Source organism: Leptosomus discolor, chromosome 8 (assembly GCF_034619465.1).
Source record: "Leptosomus discolor isolate bLepDis1 chromosome 8, bLepDis1.hap2, whole genome shotgun sequence".
Classification (NCBI taxonomy): domain Eukaryota; kingdom Metazoa; phylum Chordata; class Aves; order Leptosomiformes; family Leptosomidae; genus Leptosomus; species Leptosomus discolor.
In genome coordinates this window covers 58363344-58383111 of record NC_141398.1, presented here as the reverse complement: position 1 = coordinate 58383111, position 19768 = coordinate 58363344, and the positions used below count along the sequence as shown (strand labels likewise).

Sequence of the window (19768 nt, the reverse complement as noted above, 5' to 3'; positions counted from 1 at the left end):
AGGCTATCAAATCGGTGTCATTTCCTGCAATAGCTTTTCCCCATGCTTTAATGACTGTAACAACCAGAGAATTCAGAGAGATAGAGCTTTTATTTCAAAAACAACTCTGCAAGAACAGAGGAACTGCTAAATTGGGTTAGAGATCCACATAGCCCAGTGTCCTGGTCTTCACAGTAGGGAGCAGCTGGCAGTTTTAGGAAAAATACCAAAAGACAGAGCATCGAGCGATCCCTCCCAGTGCACTCCTCATGTAATCAGCTGTTCAGAGCTTTCCTTTAAATTGCCTCCAGACCACCATGGTTAGCCACCACTAAGAGCTGCACAACTAAAAATGTATCTCATTTCTCTCCAAATGCTTTTATACCCTCAACCTCCCCAGCATCCTGTGACAATGAGTTCCACACTCAAAACTGTGCATTTTGCAGAGAATAACTTTTTTTTTTTTTTTTTTTTGAAAGCTGCTGCTTGCTAACGTTGCTGGGACAAGCTTGCAAAAGCTCATGGGGGAGAGCCGTCGGTCACAGGGTGCCAGGAGGAGAGGTTGGGTCCTTTGGCTTTCAAACCAAGCTGCAAGTTTGGAACCAGCTGGGTGGCTTCATCCCTGTAAGAAGAGCAGCGATGCTGAGTTGGCGTCCTGCGGCGAGGGGGAAGAACCAGACACCCACCCTTTAATTTCTAACATGGTTTTGATTTGGAAGCAGATACGAGACGGAAGCCTAAGGGAATTTTGTCAGCATTGCCAAATTAAGCCTTCTTGGGGCAGATCTACAAATGTCCAGGAGTCTCTGGACTTGTAGAAGGTGCCTTGTTTGGGTTTTAGCTGAGACTTTCTGTGCTGGGTCATTTCCACCGCTGTGCGGGTTTGGACAGGCAGTGAAGGGAGCAGAGCAGGTACCCGGCAGCAGATACAGGCCACAGCTTTCAAGTTCAACCAGAGGGCATTTGGCAGCCCAGTGGCCTATTTTACGTGCTTTAAATGTGTCTGGTTTTCAGAAGAAGCTGAGCTCTCAATGTCCTGGAAGTCATCTATGGCATTTCCTCTGACAGCCAAGAATTAGTGTTTATTTTAAAAAGCAAACTAAATGTAAACAACCAAACTTGCCTTTTTTTCATAAAAGACTCAATAGGGAAAAGGGTCCAGCAAAAGACTGTGACAATCATGTGGCAGAAGAAAGAGCACTTCACTGAGAAGCACGCACTTTGTTGCTCGAATCCTTTCCCCTAGCAGAGGCATTCCTGTATTCATTTTCTGAACACATATCTGTTCTGTGCTCCAGTTTGACAAAATACTTGTGTGAGCAAATTTCACCCTGTAAACAGTTTGCCTGCTGTTTGGGGTAGAGGACTCATTATTTTTATAATGTGACAGATTGCTTAAATAAGACAGACTCCAGAATGGACCATCCACCGACTCATAAACCTATATGGAGACTTATATAAAATCCTACATAAACCTATGTAACAAACAACTGAACAGGTGCCCATGGTCTGTCTGCACGTATGAAGTGCTTGCACAATCACTCTTTTTCAAATAATACATAAAGTGTTTGCCAATTTAATAAATGCATTAAGCACTAAATGAACAACAATTCTTTACATTAGACAAAAAAATCAGTGCAATTTAGGCTTCAAATATCTATGGAGCTGTAGCCACATAGGCCAATACAGGAGGATGGGAATTCTTTATCTCTTCTTGCCTGTCATTATTTTACCTGTAATAAAATTCAACCAAGCCCCAGCCTCGCGTTAACCCGTCCAGTTGGAAATCTGCAATGCACTCGTGGAAAACGCCGCTTCCAGTCAGGCCGTTATACACCGTGGGGCAAGCCTGCTTATCCAGCGTTGCAGAAACATCAAAGTACTTGCCACCTTTGATAAGAGTAAAAAGGGAAGAACGTCTCCAACTTTCAGTAGTATTTTATCCCAAAAAATCCCAAGATCTATTATTTTTGCATATGGTTTCTTCTTATGCTTTTCTAAAGAGCAATAGTTTTCCTCTCTGCTTTGTAAATCAAGAAAAATCTTTGATCTAGCCATGTTTCCAGAGCAGCTGAATACAACTTCTACGTTTTGACACCCAAGAAAGTGAAAATCACATTGCTCCAAGGATCAGATGGAATTTCACTGACTAGTCTTTCCCCCACTAAATTAACTGCACGCCAAAAAGCTGAAGGCAGACATAGTTGGGCTACATTTAGCTTACCAGCAGTAAAACTGACTCCATACTCATCCTTGATAACACCATCATCAGCCATGTCAGCCAGCGAGGCGTTGGACTGCTCAATGCCAGCCTTCCTCCCATCGGGGAAAAAGACATAACCTACTGTGAGGCTGAAGGGGAAAGAAACGGAGCAGATTTAAAGTCCAACCAAAACTCAAAGGGACCGGCACATTGGCCTTCCAGGGGAGCTCAACGCTGAACATGGCCTTCATTCCTGGAAAGCAGGAGGAATAAATTAAAAAAAGGTTATATTGTGGGATATTGCAAATGCTGAGCAGGGGAAGCCACGCACGCAGGAAAGATGAGGCTTGCAGGATGGATTGTGGTGGGCAGGTGGGACAGGCAGGTCCCACTTGGTCCCACTTGGTCCCAGGGCCATGAACGCCGGTCTTGAAGCTTCTGGATGCAGAGAGCACCAGTCAGCCAGGCAGGGCTCCCTGAGTGATGCCCCACTACAGACGGACACACCTTCTGAAATAGCTGAAAGTGCTCAATTTGCACCTCTAAATCATCTAGACAGTAAGGCAGGCAGCTGCACCAGCCAAACAGTCACTGAAAGGAAAGGAAGCAATTGAAGGTAAAAGCTGTCCTTGTGACTAATTGCAAATGGAACATCGGGTGGAGGGAGTAGGGAGCAAGAGGGTGTGGATGGAAATCAGGCTGTACAGGTTCAAAGCAAGAATGTGCATAGAGGTGTCCTGCAGAGCAGCTTCTGCCACCTTTAAGAGGTATGTTTTTAGCAGCATAACCTTCCTTGGTTACTTACTTAGTTGTGGTAGCTGGCATATTAATAACTGTTAAATGTGCCGCAGTCCCGTCCTGTAAGAGAGTGACAAAGAAAAAGCAGTCTAACTTGTGTGCACTCCCTTCTGTGGGTCATACATTGACCAAGAAGACACTGGGTATAACTCAGGTTATGCAGTGTGCGGTGATTCTTCTCAAAACATCTTCCATGAACAATCTGGCTGCAAATGAGAGTCCAAGAATATAAACCAAACCCATTAAGGACAAATTAAGGGCATTAAGGACAACAGAAAGTCCACCGCAAGCGGGCATATGCAAAGGAGGGAAACAATACGTGCAGAGATGTCAGCTAGCCATGTCCAAAACTGACGGGCAACCTATCCAACTTGGCCCTGCTTGGACCCGACACCTCTTCTTAACCTATACTATTCTATGCCTGAGAGCAGCATACAGGAAAAATGCTAAATAAGAAGAACTAGAATCTCATGGGTTTTATTCATTTCTCTTCCATCCTTGAGTCTGAATCCCTTCACGCTCCACTTGGGCTGCTCCGAGGCAAATATAAGCCTATGCTGTGATGTTATATATGTACAGACACTTGGGGTATGTGAACTCCAAACTTCAATCAGCAATAAGCTTTAATTCCTTCTTAACAAACAGTCAGATGTCTTTTAATTAGGAGGGGCAGAGCCGCAGTCATTCTAAGGCCTGCATACCGATGAAGAAAAAGGAGAGGTGACTACCTGATTATACACATCACAGCACAAAAGCACAGTCTTATTAAAAGGTACACAGGCCTTGTGTTACATCACAGCAGCTGCCGGATCCACACACATGTGGGATTTTCCAAGGTGTGTTTTTGTGCTGGCCGGGAAAAGAACTTCTATTCCGAATTCAGTCTTAACTCCTGCAACTCTGCCTATAACAGAGAGTTTAGATTTCTTCACGCCTGTGTTGGCAAAGGAAATGCCTTTTCAGGAGCATCTGTTCAGGTTGCATGCCAGCTTCTAAGGCCAGCGTTCAGCATTTCCCCAGGCTGTGCGCTCCCAACAGCCCCAGCGCTGACTCTCCTCCAGCACAGCCACCACGGAGCAGGGAATTAGAACTCAGCACAGGCAGAAATATTTGTCACGGAGGCTTAGGATGCCTTCAGACACCTCGGGTTCTCAATTAGTGTGAATAAGGCCTGCATCAACTCCACTGAGTGCTGGGTATTTGCAGCAGCTGAGAATCTGTCCTGTGAAGCTGCTTATCTAATTTTTCTTAAAAAGCAAAGAAAAAGCCAACCCCCAGTTTCAAGTTAACAAACCAACTTTTGGTTCAAACAGTAGAGCAAAAGCTCAGTTTTACACACATGAGAGCAGCTGCCAGCACTGATATGTGCTAATGATGGCACCAGTTAGCGCTTCCGATTGCACACTAGGGATGCTCCCAATTTGTTGGGACAGGTTAATACCTACCTCAAAGCGTGCCAAAATCATGACATAACGGTAAATCTCAGACCAGTCCCGTATACCTGTGAAAAAGAACGAAATTACCCAACCTAAAGTTCACCATTGCTGGAAAATGTGAACTAATGGTAGCTGACTCGACACTAACTTTTGATAAAGAAATATCTAGTAATTGACAACATAGTAAGCATATGCATGTCCCCAAAACAGTAGTGGTATTTCTTTGAAATGTCTTTGCTTCATACCCAGTCATGAAATTGGTTATTTTAAAAGATTATCTTTAATCCCACTGTCCTGCCAGTACCAGCTACAGTGAAGGTGGCCCAGCGAGTGAGAAGTTGCTGGTGCTGTTACCATAAGAGTGGCTCCGAACGCCTTTGAGGGAAAGTTCAGTTTTCTCATGATTTTTTATTTCAATTTCTCCAACAGACTGGCCCCACTGCTCGTGTCGGAAATGCTGTTCCCTTTGTCTGAGAGAAGAAAAAAAGCGAATCAACAGGCAAAATCAACAAGGCAAAACCAGGGCGGCCCCAGTGCCAATCTGATAGACTTATATCCCAAAATGAAGGAGAGATTTCAGAGCACCTGGATCATGGCTACGCCAGATTTTACACATTAGCAACCACTTTTACGTTTCCCAGTTACTGCTACGTAATGTCTATGAGACACCTGAGAATGAAATAGCAACAAATTCCCACCCTGACAGAGCAGAAAAATGCCCTTTGTTTGAAAAAAATGCTGTACTACCAAACAGTGGCTGCTTAGATGCCAGCAGGTATCACCAAAGACAGCACGCTCTTGGTGCACATATTTTCTGCTTGTATTTAGACAACACACTATTGATACCCATTTTCTTCACTTATTTTCAGGTCTCCAAAGCTTGTGTAGGGATTAAAACACCAACTTTAGCCCCCCTTTCACAGGATTATATTCGATCCTTTTCTTAGATATACCTGCACCATTGACTTTGGAAGCAGCCTAAATCAGGTTGTTAGCAACGAAAAAAAGACAGAATAAGAAATATTTCTAATGCTCAAGGTTTCGCAGACCAAACCCATTGGCAGATCCCTTCACCCGCACATCAGGAAGACCCCGTCTGTGTGCAGGATCCTCCTTCGAGGTTGCCAGGTCTGGTGTGGCAATGAAACCAGGAGATACCTGACAGGAGCTATGTCCTTTACTAGCTCGCTTCAAATTAAACACACTTTCTAAAATCACCTAAAACACCACAAACAACAGACCCTGAAGAGATCTATAGAAAACTTACTATTAACCCCAAAAGAAATTAATCTCGCCTCTCACTTTTTGACCCTCTGGAAGAACTCAATGGTCCATGGTTCCTGGGCAAAAGCACGTGCAAAACTGCTGGGGTGACTGTCGACACTGAAGTTAAAGACTTCTGTGAGGTTCTCCCAACTAGGAAAAGAGGGGAAAAACCAAAAGGCATTATTAGCTTTCAGGTTGTACTAGGCCAAGTTGCACACTTGCTACTCCGACAGTGGCAATCTTTGTATTTTATCACTATTGGAAAATCCTGGGGTTTGTAATTTTAGATAGGTTTCTACTTTTCAAGGAAGCAAACAAAAGGAAATGGAGAAGAGCAACAACGGCCTGAAAGACACAACAGATTACCCAGGAAGGAAGCTGGCCGGGCAGAGCCACAAGCGAAAGCATGCTGCCTTCTCTCAGGTGGTCTATCCAGAGGTACAAATGCAGCATTACTCCAGAAATGCTGTGCTACTTTGATGGCAAATCATTTTTTATCAGACATACAGAGTCCATAAACAGAAAGAGAAAGCAGAGGCAAGGGCTTCATGTGTTACTTTGTCCGCACGACCCTTTGAAAACAGCCACCAAATCTCTAACCATGAACTCACTATACGTCCCAAAGCAAATGTGAACCGTTCTTACTGGAAAGAGAATTTAACTGGTACAAGTTCACCTTCCTCTTCACTCCACTGCTGTCGGTAGGGTCCTTTTCTGTAAGGCAAAGCACTATAATTTTGTATCACTCCTAAACAGACAGCCAAATGTTTCTCACATGTTTAGAAACGGATGCAATAGGAGACACTGCACAAGAACGACGCTATTGTGTGCTAAGGTAGAACCGTAACGCTATGCATTTCCAGCTGTATTTTCATTTCGCAAAAACCAATGCATGCTGCTGGAGCGAGTCCAGAGGAGGGCCACAAAAATGATCAGAGGGCTGGAACATCTCTCCTATGAAGAAAGGCTGAGAGAGCTGGGGTTGTTCAGCCTGGAGAAGAGAAAGCTCCAGAGAGACCTCATAGTGGCTTTCCAGTGCTGAAAGGGGGCTGCAGGAAAGGTGGGGAGAGACTCTGGATCAAGGCCTGTTGCAACAGGACAAGGAGTAATGGTTTTAAACTAAAAGAGGGCAGATTTAGACTCGATGTAAGGAAGAAATTTTTTACAATGAGGGCAGGGAAACACTGGCACAGGCTGCCCAGAGAGGTGGTAGAAGCCCCATCCCTGGAAACACTCAAGGCCAGGTTGGACGGGGCTCTGAGCAACCTGATCTAGTTGGAGATGCCCCTGCTCACTGCAGGGGGGTTGGACTAGATGGCCTTTAAAGGTCCCTTACAACGCAAACCATTCTACAATTTTATTGTTACCAAATAGCTTTTGGTTCAAGTTGGTTAAATATATTTCCAGGCAGTGCTCAAAAAGCCTTGGTCTTAAGTGTAGATAAATGAAACTATAGAGTGCTGCAGTACCTCAGCAATCCATCGAAGCTTATCTTCCAGCGTGTTTGGGGCTCTAAGTATTCAATAGTGAGCCCTCCCCCACTCCAAATCTCTTCAGATTCATCACTCACCATCATGTTTGGATGCTGCGGGTGCTAAAAAGACATTTCAGGAAGGCATTTGCTTAATTCAATTGTGAGGATGCGACGTGGGTGAATTCCTGCTCTGATGGGGCTCTGCAGGAGGAACGTTTGGTGGAATTGGCTTTTCAGTCCTACCTGCTTTCTGGCAATCAGATTATTAGGGAGGGAAAATGGCATCCAGAACACTTGAGTTACAAGACAACACATTATTGTTTCAGATAATACAGCTGAATTACTTGTGTGAAGGGAGGTGGCTGCAAGAGCTCAGCTCCTCACGCTAGTGATTTTGTCGAGCCTGATGCAGGGCTTTGGGGGTAAATTTATTTTTAGACTGCATTTGATGGAACTCTAAACTGATTTAAATTTCTAGTGCATGCAAGCTCCCAAAACTCTTCAGCTGCTCTTTGAATATATGTCTTGTTTCCTAAAGCCGCCACCTTTCTGAAAGAGCTTACGCCTGCTGCTGTAGGGAAGGATCTAAGAAGGTCCTGAACTTGGCTAAGTTCTAAGCAACAAAGCCACAAATAATATCATTATATTAAATATCACTAGAAAAAAAACCCAATGCATATCAGTCTTCTCTTTTTTTATTTTCTGCAAATACAATGTTTCCTGATTTTTCTGGTCATGGCTACTTAGCGAAACAAATTTATGAACATAAAGATAGTTGAGTGCAACGGGATTCATGCCAGATCTTCTCTCCTTCTTTACTATGTAGTCAGCTACTAACACAAAAGAAAATCCACAGGCAAAATATAGGATTAATAGTCTTCTTTTTAGCAAGAATGGAGCAGATGCACATGTAACTCCCCAGCATCTGCCCTTTCTCTTTTAAAGAGTCAATTCCACAACGGTTTTTATAGCATTTGCTCATTAAAAAAGTAGGGAAAAAAACAACGGCCACCATACAACCAGTGACTTATTAACCATGTGCTGCACATTATCAGAAACACCGAATCCTCAAATTCTTCCTGCGAGACTTACCAAGACGTTTTTTAGAAAAAAACCCGCTATGTTTCGTGCACATTATGGGAAAAAGGGAATGAGTGTCAGGCACCTACTCAAACATTTAGACATAACCAGCACTTTGGCCAGTGCTACCCCTGTCTTTAGACACAGCACTGATGTCTTACTGTCAGGATGTTAACGTAGGAAAGATGCAGAGAACGTTATTTTTTGCTTGGGATCCTAGCATGGGCCCAAGATCGGAGTTAAGCACGGATCTTGAATGTCATCCCACACCCACCACTTACTTCAAACTCTCCTATTCCATCCACCCTCAGGAAGAGCCACATCTCGCAGATCCCCTCAGGACGTTTCGCAAGACGAACAATCACAAAGGTCTTGTTGGTCTCTGCAAAGCCGGTGAAGTAAACCGAATCAAGGGCCTAGGGAAAGGGAAATGGATTTCAGCTCCAGCTGGAGGCAGGAAAAGGAGGGGGAGAGGGTGAGTAATTCTTTGTTTTCCGTAGGTTTCGTCTCAGGAATCAAATTTTACTTTCACTTTTTATATTTAATAGCAGGCACCTCAGCGAACAGCCAGAGAGTTTTGCTAGGAGCAGTGAAGCCTCATTCACCAGACACGACAGCCCGTGTGCTCAGAAAATGACTGAGATCTGCAACATTTTGTTAATCTGGCGTAGAATAACCATATCGTTCATTGACACAAAAGTGTTTTTCCTTTCTTGTTTGTTTATTTCCTCGCCAGGGCAGATACAGAAAGCAGAGAGGGAGCAGACGAGAAACAGTTTTAGAGAGGGAACATAATTACTGCATGTTAGCCACGGACAAGGTGAAATATTATCCTGAATTAAGATGATTATTTTGCTACAAGAAGTTCCCTTGACCAAAATCCTTACGAAATGCGTCCTCAGAAAGAGTATGCGTGAGGATGAAATTGAGCCACAATCATGCTGCTTCCCCGTCTAGCTCCAAACTGTATGTAGGACAACTTACACGTAGGGGAAACATGGAACTAAAAAGGCAAAAGGAACAGAAAGAAAGTAAATCACAGGAGCCTCAGCCCTTGACTAACACAATTAGCAGTTGGGCCAGTTAACATTGAAAATCTCAAAAACTATGAGGCACAGAAGTCCACAATGTCAAAATCAAATGTACATTTTCATGTATTTGTGCAGAACTCGCTCAAAGTGAAATTTTACACGCTGGAACACGGAAACTAAGGTTTATGAATGCATTTTGGGGCATGGATGAAGTTCTGCTTCTGAAAAATTATCCATCATAAAATGCCAAAAAAATAGTGAAATCAGAACGATCATTGCCCTTCTGCCTGCAGGTAAGGGGGGATTTGGAGGGCACAGAGTCTGGAAATTCACACAGAGCGAGCCTACTGGATGCCAATGCAAAAATTCAGAGACATCACTGCTGGAAGTATTTTCCAGACACGTTTTTAGACCTTTCTGGTAAGTGCTGCTCCAGTGTTGCTGCTTGGAGGAGCAGAGAGGAAAGCACAGACCCCTTGGCTGTATCTCAAATCACCCTGGACGTCAGTTTGATTTGGAAGATGGTGTCACTCCTGCCCCATCAAATCTGGTTGAGATTGGCAAAACACTTGAAAACGCTCCAAGCAGCAGCTTAATTAGCAGAAAGGAAAAGCTAGAGAAAACAGCATTTTTTTTAAAAGGCTAAGCAGAAGCCTCAATGCATTTGTTAGATAATAAGACTTCAGGATTGCCAGAAGGCTCCAGGAAATGTTAGCAAGGAGTTGATTTTTCACAGAAATTACTTAGGATCCAAAATCACAGCTGCCATCTGCAAGCTGAATCTTGATGAGGCAAGGAAAACCGAGGGAAATCCTGTCTCATCAGCCTTTCCCCCTCTCCCAAACAGAACAGCAAAGCCCACCCAAATCTCCCTGTTAGGCACAGTGAGTGTTTTGACAGGATGGTCCATGAACACAGGCGAGGTACATGGTGCAGGTAGAGGGTTTATTAGTTATTAAGCAGCCAAATACACCTGGAAAATTGGATTCAATTCACTAGGTGTGCTAAAATAAAAGGCTTCTGTGTCCCACAGTGTATTTGCTTTTTCCCATCCGCATCAGCTGGTCTGATGGGAGGTAACCCTCCTCCCTGCAAGGGGCAGCCAAGGCGACATCCCCAACCTGCCCTCCGTGGGACGTGTCGAAGCGCGAGGGAAAGGATGTGGGTCCCGAGGCTTCAGGGGTTGGGTAGCGGGGGGTGCCAGGCACCAGGACGCAGGTCCCAGGGGGATGCAAGGTGCCGGGGTGCAGGGGATGCAGAGGGGTGCGGGTCCCTGAGGGACGTGGGCTCTGCAGATGGAGGTGGTGTGGGTCCAGGGGGATTACGGGTCCAGGGGGAATGGGTGTTGTGAGGGGAACGCGGGTCCCAGCGCATGGGAGTTCCAGTGATGGGGTGGGTGGGGATGCTGGGGACGGGGTCCCAGGGGAACAGGGAGGTGCCAGGGACGCAGGGAGACGGGAGTGCCAGGGAAAGGCTTGTCACGAAGGGCCTCTGGGGGAAGGGGGGTCCCAGGACCAGGGGTGCCGGGGGGGGGGGGGTTGGCGGGACACTCACGTGGGGGTCGGGGCGGAGCGGGCGCGGCCGCCGTGGCTCCGCGGGTCCTCCGCCGGCCGCCCGCTGCCTCCAGGCGCCGTGGCCGAGCAGGAGGCAGCCCAGGGCCCAGCGCTTCAGCGGGGCCCAGGCGCCGGGGGCGGCGGCCCGGCGGGCCCCCAGCAGCGCCAGCAGCGCGGCCGCCAGCAGCGCCAGCAGCGCCAGCATCGCGGAGCGGGGCGCGGGGCGCGGGGCACGGAGCGGGGCGCGGGGCGCGGAGCGCGGCGGCGGAGCGGGGCGGAGCGGGGCGGCGGAGCGGGGCGCGGAGCGCGGGGCGGGGCGCGGAGCGGGGCGGCGGAGCGGGGCGCGGGGCGGAGCGGGGCGCGGAGCGGGGCGCGGAGCGCGGGGCGGGGCGCGGAGCGGGGCGGCGGAGCGGGGCGCGGGGCGGAGCGGGGCGCGGAGCGGGGCGCGGAGCGCGGGGCGGGGCGCGGAGCGGGGCGGCGGAGCGGGGCGCGGGGCGGAGCGCGGGGCACGGAGCGGGGCGGCGGAGCGGAGCGCGGGGCCGGGCGCTGGCTCCGGCCGCCGCCAAACCCCGCCTCGGGGCCGCTCCCCGCTGTGTCCCGGGGCCGGTCGCGGTTATTTCCGCGAGGGGTTTTGTCCCGGCTGTCGGCGCGGTGAGGTCACTCTGGGAAGTTGTATTTGCTTCTTTTATTATTAATTTTTTTTTTTTTAATGTTTTGTTTTAAATTTTTTCCGCGGGAAACGCGATCTCAGCGCGCCTTTCGCCCAGCCGCGCTCCCGGGGAGGAGGTTGAGGCAGTTCCCCTGCAGAGGCACAGCCCAAGCTCCTCGGAAATCCTCCGGGTTAAGCCTCAGGGTGCAGGAGAGGAGGGGTTTGGGGTCTCCCCCGCCTCCCCGGGGCTATCGCGGCGGGTACGAGGGCAACATCCGCGGCTCCTCCCCGAGGCTGAAGGTCGGGGCTGTTCCCAGCTCTTTGATTCGGATCGCAGTGCCTGTGGCAGATTTCGGACCCTCTTCTGTCGGGCTCTCGGTGTCGGTGGGTCCTTCGCTGCCAGCTCCAGCCAAGGGGCAGGGAAAAGGCTTTGCAGCCCATTTCATCCAAGGCACCAAAAAATAAAACAAAATGAAATCACAGCGGGCATCTCTCCAGCATCTCTTGTAGGCACCGCTTCTAGAAGCTGTATTTTGGAAGGCTTTTGGCTGGCTGCACAACACATCTTTTTATTCCTTTTGCAATTAGCAAGCATTTAGTCTCTTTTCCCTACACTAAAATAAACCCAGCCTCTCAGGAGTGGTTGAAGTTCCTCTTGCTTTGGAGGAAGATGGGGCTCTCAGAACCTGTGCTTTCTTTTGTCTTCCGAGTGTTTTGACTCCCTGTTAGCTCTACAGATGTCTCAGCGAACTTCCTGTTACTTGGAAAAGCATTTATTGTACATTTTTATCATCCCTCAATTTGGTTTTACAACAGCCTCTGCTGTGGTTTGTGTTTAACAGATCAGTGCTTACGGTTCTTTCGATTTTCTTCTCTGAATGCAACTTGTTTTTAACAACCTCCTTAGTTCTGCTGCTTCTTTTTGCTCCGTATCTCGTCTTTTCATCTAGTATCTAGGTATCTATCTTACTCTGCCTCTACGATCATGTTTCTATCTATCCTTCAAAAGCCTTTAGTGCCTCAGATGTTCCTCTCACCTTCTTCTTAAAAAGCTTCCTCATTTTTACACAGTTCCCCTTTTTTGAGAGCGAGCACAACTGTTCTGTATTGCTTTATTGCTGTCTGTGGACCAAATCTAGAGCAGAAGGGCAGAACCTAAAAAGCAGAAGGCACCAGAGATTAAGACAATGAGGTTCAGAAATGTACTTCTCTAAATGGCCATTGCTTCAGTTAATACGGAAGGGTACATCTTCAAGTTAACCACCTAGAGGAGGCAGAGAGCCAAAGGGACAATAAGGGGTTTTTTTCTTGCTTCAGATTGTGTCTTGGAGGGACTGAAAACAGTCTAAAATTAGGAGATGTGTCACAACATTATCACCCTGCACCTGCAGCACAGCAGATACGGTTCTGCCCAGAGAAAGGCTGCAAAGGGAACGGATTATCAACACCAGCTTTTATTTTTCATTAAAATTCAAACACGGTATTGACACGAAGCAATACCCAGTGGGCAAAGATCCACACAAATGACAAACCTTTGGGACTTCACAGACGTGCGCACAATTAAACCCTCAGCAGCTCCGCTCTGCTGCAGCCCACCAGCAGCTCTACCGCCCTTTGCCAAACTGTTGGAGTCCTTACACAAATCATCTGAATTTGAGCAATTCTGAGCGGAGGATAAACAGGGCATGAATATTTCCTGCGTTCCTCTGATACATGAGGTATCCAAAAACTCCCACAGCCTGACCAACGCACCGGCAAAGGTATCGTGGCTGCCTCTATGGAATCCGCCACAGAGATAAGCTCCGTTCCTTCCTCCGAGGACAGGAAGCATGGAAACAATTTGCTGCGTGCAGCATTAGTTTTCAACATTTCTTAGGTAATTTGTTTGGGGACTTGAAGTTATCTCTGGCAAACAATTTATCTTGGCAATATTGTTTGCTGTGGAAATGGGTTCCAAACCAGCAGGACTTGCAGAAGAACCAAAGTCCTGACATTGTCTGGCAATGTTTTTAGCATGGCAAAACCAACGCTGCGCGTATTAAAATAAGTTTGAGGTGTGCTCCACACGCCTAGCAAAAATGTGGGGTGGAAAATATTCGACTGATTTGTTAGTTTTTAAGCTCAGGAGGAAAGGATGAACCTGCGACTGATGGAGGGTGCTAAAAATACAGAGAACAAAGCAAGCTGAATTTAAGAATTTCTGGTGGCATAAACTTGCTAATTTGCCCTTAAGCATCTGCAATATTGGCCATCAAACACTTTAAACAGCACTGCCTTTAAAATCCAGCTGCCTGGCCAGGGGCATTGGTATGTTTGGACTCCATTCCACCAGAAAAAAATGCTTCAGCACCCTCAGAAATCAAGGGCCTGCAAAACCAGCTGAAGTGTAGCTCCGAGGTCCAGCCGGGTTCTCAGGATCTTTGCCCTGCGGTGAGCACTGACTGCATTTGCTGTGCGAAGCCTTCCAGTCTCTCCAGCGCTGTTTGAGCAGAAATCAAAGCCAAGGAAAGAATTTTTTTTTTTAAAAAAAAAGCATCAGGCCCTCTCCTCCTCAGAAAGCTGCGAATGGAACTGGATTTTCAGAACTACATCCAGAAATAATGGCTAGACTCACATTGTAGCATGAGACCCAGACATGCCTGGACTTCAGGAAAGCGCAGGTCTGGGAGAGAATTTCCTGGTTTCAGCCTGTATTTAAGTTACATGTAATTATATGTGATGTTTCTTTAAAAGATTGTCAAACAACTGCCTTGTCTATACACCTTTCCCCCCCTGCATCTGCACCTGGAGATACCCTGTTTGCCAACGTCATATGGCTGCAGAAATAAGCGGTGCACCATCCAGTGGACAAACGCACCAGTTACACCGCGGTGACAAGCTATCAGGCATGGGTTCCACCGAACTCGATTGCAAAACTTCCACGGAATGAGAAGCTCTCGCCGATAAAGCACACGTGAGAACTGCTGAGTTACACAACCTCCTGGCTGGGGCAACAGGCGGAGTCCTGTCTAGTTGGCACTGCTAAGAAAAACTCCACACAGTACTAACTTTTTTGTAACTTCTGGGTAACTGTCGTATCACGGCCATACTGAGATGAAAGCACAAGCCATGTGTTTCAGCTTTCTCAAGGGTTAAGCTCACTATAATCACCACCGTGCCCCCGTAAGTAGGTATCCAAGAAAAAGTGCTTTTCTTCATTTAGTTTTTATTCCTGACATACAAGTTCTATTAAGGGAAAACAAGGAGGGAGAAAGAAGTTTAGAAAAAGATCAGCTCTTATGATTTGGTGTCTGTAGGTGTTTACAGACTTTCATTTGAATAGCAGAGACATTGGCATCCTCTAATTTCTTTCAGTATATGAAACCCAGCTGTTGGGAAATAGAAGACTGCACAAAGACAAGCTTTTCTAAGTTCCTAATATTTCAGCACAGCAGAAGGAAATGCAAAAAAAAAAAAAAAAAGGTAGAAACACACGACACGTGGGCACCTGCATTTCATTGTACTTATCGACATACACAAACCCTTATGCACTTGCTGCCCATGTCCCACTAGATGGTGTTCATGCTACAAGAAAAAAAAAAAAAAACAGGATGCAGAAGTGTGCCTGAGCCATCATAATTTGTTTGTCATCCTTCAGCATTATCTTTTAGTGCTTTAAACGTATCCTCAAGCTCACACACTGCAAGTTTTGCCATTTTGTGCCTAATTTTTAACGCTAGTAGGTATGTATTTTTCCTTACAGGCCGTGGAAAATTCTGAAAGAGTGTCACGCAGCACTATTTCCATATAAACCAGTTTGTCTAGTTTAACTACTGCTGTTGAAGCCTAGGTTGACCAAACTTAGTAAACGGCCACAGAACTTCGGAGCCAAGTCACCCTCCTGAGACTCCCTGAGGTAACGAGGGACTTTAATGAAGTATCACCACGAAAACGTGCGTAGACATAAAGCAAAACCCGTTCATGGAAGAACTGAAGCAAAACCCGCTGGCTCTGAATTCGGCCCCCGCAGGTGCCCGTAGTGTGCTGCTGCTGGATTGCCACGCCGCTGGCTACGAAGACTTCGAAGGGATGGCAGCAGGACGGTGCCTCCGGGGGTAACACGGGTGTACCCCCCGCGAACGGCCCGGGCGCTGCCGGGGGAGCGTGGGGCTGAGGCCGCCCTGACAGCAGGCCCCGCATCTTCACCCTGCGGCCGCTGGTGACCGAGGTATCACCTCAGAGGCCCACGAGCCCCATTTTATCATGATTCTTTGAAAACCTGAGGGGGAAAAACGCCTCGCTACGGCGGCCAGAGGGGGTGCGGGCACTGGACGGTGGCGACCTCCCGCCCCGGGCCCTCAGGCGCGGCGGTGCTCGGCGCTGCCCAGCGGCGGCCGGTGGCGCCGCGCGCATGCGCACCAGCAGCCCGCCCTCCGGCCGGACAGTCGCCGCCAAGGACGTCCCGCTCGGGGTAGCGCCTGCGCAGAGCGGACCGTGCCCCGTTCCTTTCGTGGGCGCCTGCGCAGTGCGGGGCGCCCGGCTTCCGCCTGCTGCGGCGCTGCCCTTCCCGCTTCCGGGAGTCCTCGGCTCCGCGGAGCGCCCGGCGACGGGCACGGTGGCGGCGGCGGCGGTCCAGCGGCGGGGGCTCGGCCCCGGCTCGCCCCACCGCGCCGCCGGCACGCCGCCAGCCGCAGCTCTGAGGGCGGCGGGGCCGCCGCCGCTGAGGTAAATCCACTCCCGTTCGCTCCCGGGGCTACCTTCCCTTCACCGAGTCGGGTCCCCTCAGGGCTCCCGCCGCCGCTGCCCCGGGCCCGGCCGCCGTGGGACCTTCCCTGCGCTGCCCTCGGCCTTCCCGGAGGCGCGGCCCCGCGGGGAAGGAGCGCGGGGAAGCCGCGGCGAAGGACGAGCGGGGAAGGTTAGCGGGGATCAGCCTCGGGCTGAGCGCTGGGCGCCGGGTCGGTCTTCGTCCCTGTTTGGGGTCGGTTCTTAAGGGGTGTTTCTGGGTCTTGGCTGCGCTTCTGCCTCTTTTCGGGTTATTTAAAAAAAATTAAATAAATAAGTAAAAATCATCTGTCAGCAGCCATGGAAACAAGTGCATGGGAGCGTCCCCGTGCCCCAGCACAGTTGTGTTGTAGAGTCTCAGCTGCCGCCGTGGGAAGCTGAAAAGGGGAGGGAACAGCAACCATTTGACACACCACGCTTTTCGGTAATGTCCTAGCACTTGCTCTAGGGAGTTTTGCTGATTTGTGTGGTGCTAGTTTTCCTTCTTTCCCGGAGGGAAGAACAGCGCTTACAGGAAGCAGGAATGCAAATAGTTCACACTCTGGAAGATGAGAGGGTGGGTTCGTACAGCACAGCACGTATGTGATCTGTGCCGCAAAAAAAGAAAGGATTGGGGAATCATTGACTATTTTCTAGACTACGTATAAGGTTGTGTAATGGTGCCAGGATTCTGAATTACATCATGTAACTGTTCGCTTTGCTGGAGATGTAATTGGGTTGAAGTCACTGTGGCTGTTCACGGTTAACAGACTTAAATTAGATCTTTTGAAGTGGATGCTTTCTAACGTTGAAAATTTACAGATCAAGTACTGATTCATTTGTAGATGAAACCGAAGTAAAAGTTTAGCAGTTTTAGATTGGAGTTAAATAGCTGAAAGCTCTTTGTGGCTAAAATACTTTTCATCTCTGAAACTTTCTTGGTTTTGCTCGAACATGGTATATTTTTTATCATATATATCTGATGGATTTCTTTTTTATGCCTTTTATGAAGACACTGAACTTTTGAAGAAAGTTAACTGGTAGAATTCTGTTGCAGTTGAAAGGCTGCAGGTGAATACACAGGAAATGTGGGGCTTTATGTGTGTCTGATATGAGGAACCAGTGAAACAAAGGCTTTAGCACTCCTTTAATCGATATTGAAAATTGCTGGTGAAAATAGTTCGGGTTTGATCTGTGACGTTACTTTTTTTGGAACCTGGAAGGAAGAATCACATGTGGATATGGATATAATAACTGACAGACAAATAACTGACAGACTTGCCAGCCTGATAATCAAGGTGCAGTCAGTAAATGTGATAGCCAGGCTGTCCTCAATTGCGTGCGAGGGTATAGCATATATTGGTGAATGCAAAAGTGAGAGTTAAAAAATTATACTCGAGTAGAATGTGATTCATCCAGTTGTCATTGGCAAAGAAGTGAAACTCAGTTTCCACGGAATGATACTGATACTGGTTTAAGCATCTAGATTTCTGGAGTCTAATCTGAGTTTGCATGTGTGGCCATATTCCAAAAGAGGTAAGGCACAAAGCCCAGCCGTAGATTGTGTTCATGGCCTCCTTTCAGGTAAAGGTTGTTCTTTAATCCACAAGTGTTCTGCCCTTGCGGTTGTAGCTCAGTGAACTCTTCACGTGCTTGGATGGTGTGTATCTTTGCTGGGCACCAAAGTCTCGTGGAATATATTTTTCTTTGACTTCCGTATCTGTGGGGGAAAAAAATAGGTCATCGAAAAGCTACCCAAGATGTTCTTGGGTGGGTTTTTTGGGCTTATGGGAAAGTGACTTGGTACCACAAAACTGTCGGGTTTATTGCTGATAGCAAAGCTCTTTAATACTCTTCATAAATATGCGTTCTGAAGACATACGTAGCTTTCTTTTCATTCATTTTGCATAACTTGTTTTACCCTGGATTCTCATTGATGGGTTTTGAGGATGTTTATAAAGATGGTAATGGCATAAAGACATAAGTAATTAGATGACCAGCTTCCCAGTGAGACAGCTATGCTTATGCTTAAGTACTTCTTCCGTATACCCTTTTTCTGAGATTATTTAGAAGTATATACTCTTTCAAAGCAGAAAAGAAACAATTCCAGTGTTTTCCTATGGCCTGGTGCTTGCTGTATCCTAAGAGACTGGCGTAAGGAGAATCATTACAATAGCTTGAAGCTTAACTGTGTTAAATAGGTACCTGCTGAAGATTGTCTCTTGAGTGTGTTGCCAGGTGTTGGCATATAAACAGCATCATGTTAGTTACGTGTTTCCACTGCAAAGTGTCCCTGTATGCCTGCCGTAGAGCAGGTACGGGTCAGTACAGCGAAGGACTTACAAGGCATAAACAGGAAATTCGTGAGATAAATATGGTACAAAATACATGAAGTTAGAGCAAAAGCAGCAAGGATTTAGGTGATGAGCCATGCCACTGAGGGTATGGGAGAGATTGGGGGCTAAGTTGATAATGAGACTTTGGGCTTCTATCATGGGTTGCCATCACAGGCTATTTCAGCTGCTCTTTTCCAGTTGTGTGCGCTGTGTTACGTACGTCCTAGTGCCTGAAATTGGGCATATCTCTTTGTAATTACAGATAGCAAAAGCTGAGTCTGTCAGGGCTAAGTTGGGATTGCAGTTGATGGACTGATTCTTCTGAATACTTGCTCCCCTAGCTGCTCTTACACGTGGTTGCTCAGAAAGGTCAGCCTCGAAGCCCTAGCAGAGGGCTCCTCGTACAGAGCTAGGCTGTTGCTGGGGCTGAGCGGAAGGGTTTTCAGTGCAGTTACTGGTTGATGTCGTTACTGGAGTAGTTTTATTTGTTTGCTGTGAGGTCGTTGCCAGACCAGTCACTGAGAAGTTGAAACAAGCCACAGTTTACTTATTTAATGGCTTTGCAGTTCAGATTGCATGTATCTGCAATTAAAAGTGGGTTATTCACCTAAATTAGGCGTGATTGTGTCTAGACATTATCTGATGGATATTCATCTGTCAGCAGTGAATAGTCCAAATTGCCCATGGAATTGGATGCAATAGTAGGTGTGCCCATTTGGTTTACTTAAAATTTTTGCAGTTATTGCAGTTAATGTTTACGCTGTAACCTTTTAATGAGACTGCAGTTCTGTGATTTTGGTTTGCCATCGATGCTGTGCTTTCTAGGTAGGGTTCAAATCCATTGTAGGTAAGAGCTGCAGGATTATTATCCCGGTGTGCAGTATCTGTTAGTGTCCCTACAGCTATGGACTTACCAGTATGCATTCAGAAATTTTGAAATAAAAGCATTCCCTGTACTGTGTTGTAACTGAAATATGAGGAGTCGTAGGAATTGAAGGAAAAAGTGACCAAAAAAGATTTAGGCTTGGACAGGTGATGGATTTTTAGCCTGTATATAAATTCTTATCTGTATATCTGGTTTGGTTTGGTTTGGTTTGGTTTTTTTTTTAAAAAAAAAAAGGAAAATTACATTTTTTCCTACAACAATTTTTTTTTCTTCTTCAAAAAATAGCAGGGAAAAGGACTGTACTTAACCCTGGAGTGCCCTTTTTTAAAAATTTAAT

General features: G+C 47.1%; 1 protein-coding gene across 2 annotated transcripts; it reads right to left on the bottom strand.

The window, feature by feature from the left end:
- Positions 1-498: 498 nt before the first annotated feature.
- LOC104351799 (uncharacterized) lies at positions 499-11397 on the bottom strand. Of its 2 annotated transcripts, XM_086469486.1 has the most exons (12): positions 11363-11397; positions 10822-11077; positions 8518-8652; positions 7152-7276; positions 6328-6396; positions 5719-5832; positions 4771-4886; positions 4426-4481; positions 2988-3040; positions 2204-2331; positions 1713-1869; positions 499-601 (listed from the first exon to the last, which is right to left on the bottom strand). In XM_086469486.1, exons 2-12 carry the CDS (start codon positions 11023-11025, stop codon positions 499-501), a joined length of 1260 nt encoding a protein of 419 aa, XP_086325612.1. In that variant the 5' UTR covers positions 11026-11077; positions 11363-11397. The 2 variants fall into 2 exon arrangements, with proteins under 2 accessions (XP_086325612.1, XP_009956286.2); XM_009957984.2 differs by lacking the exon at positions 11363-11397 and having other exon boundaries at positions 10822-11025.
- Positions 11398-19768: the final 8371 nt, after the last annotated feature.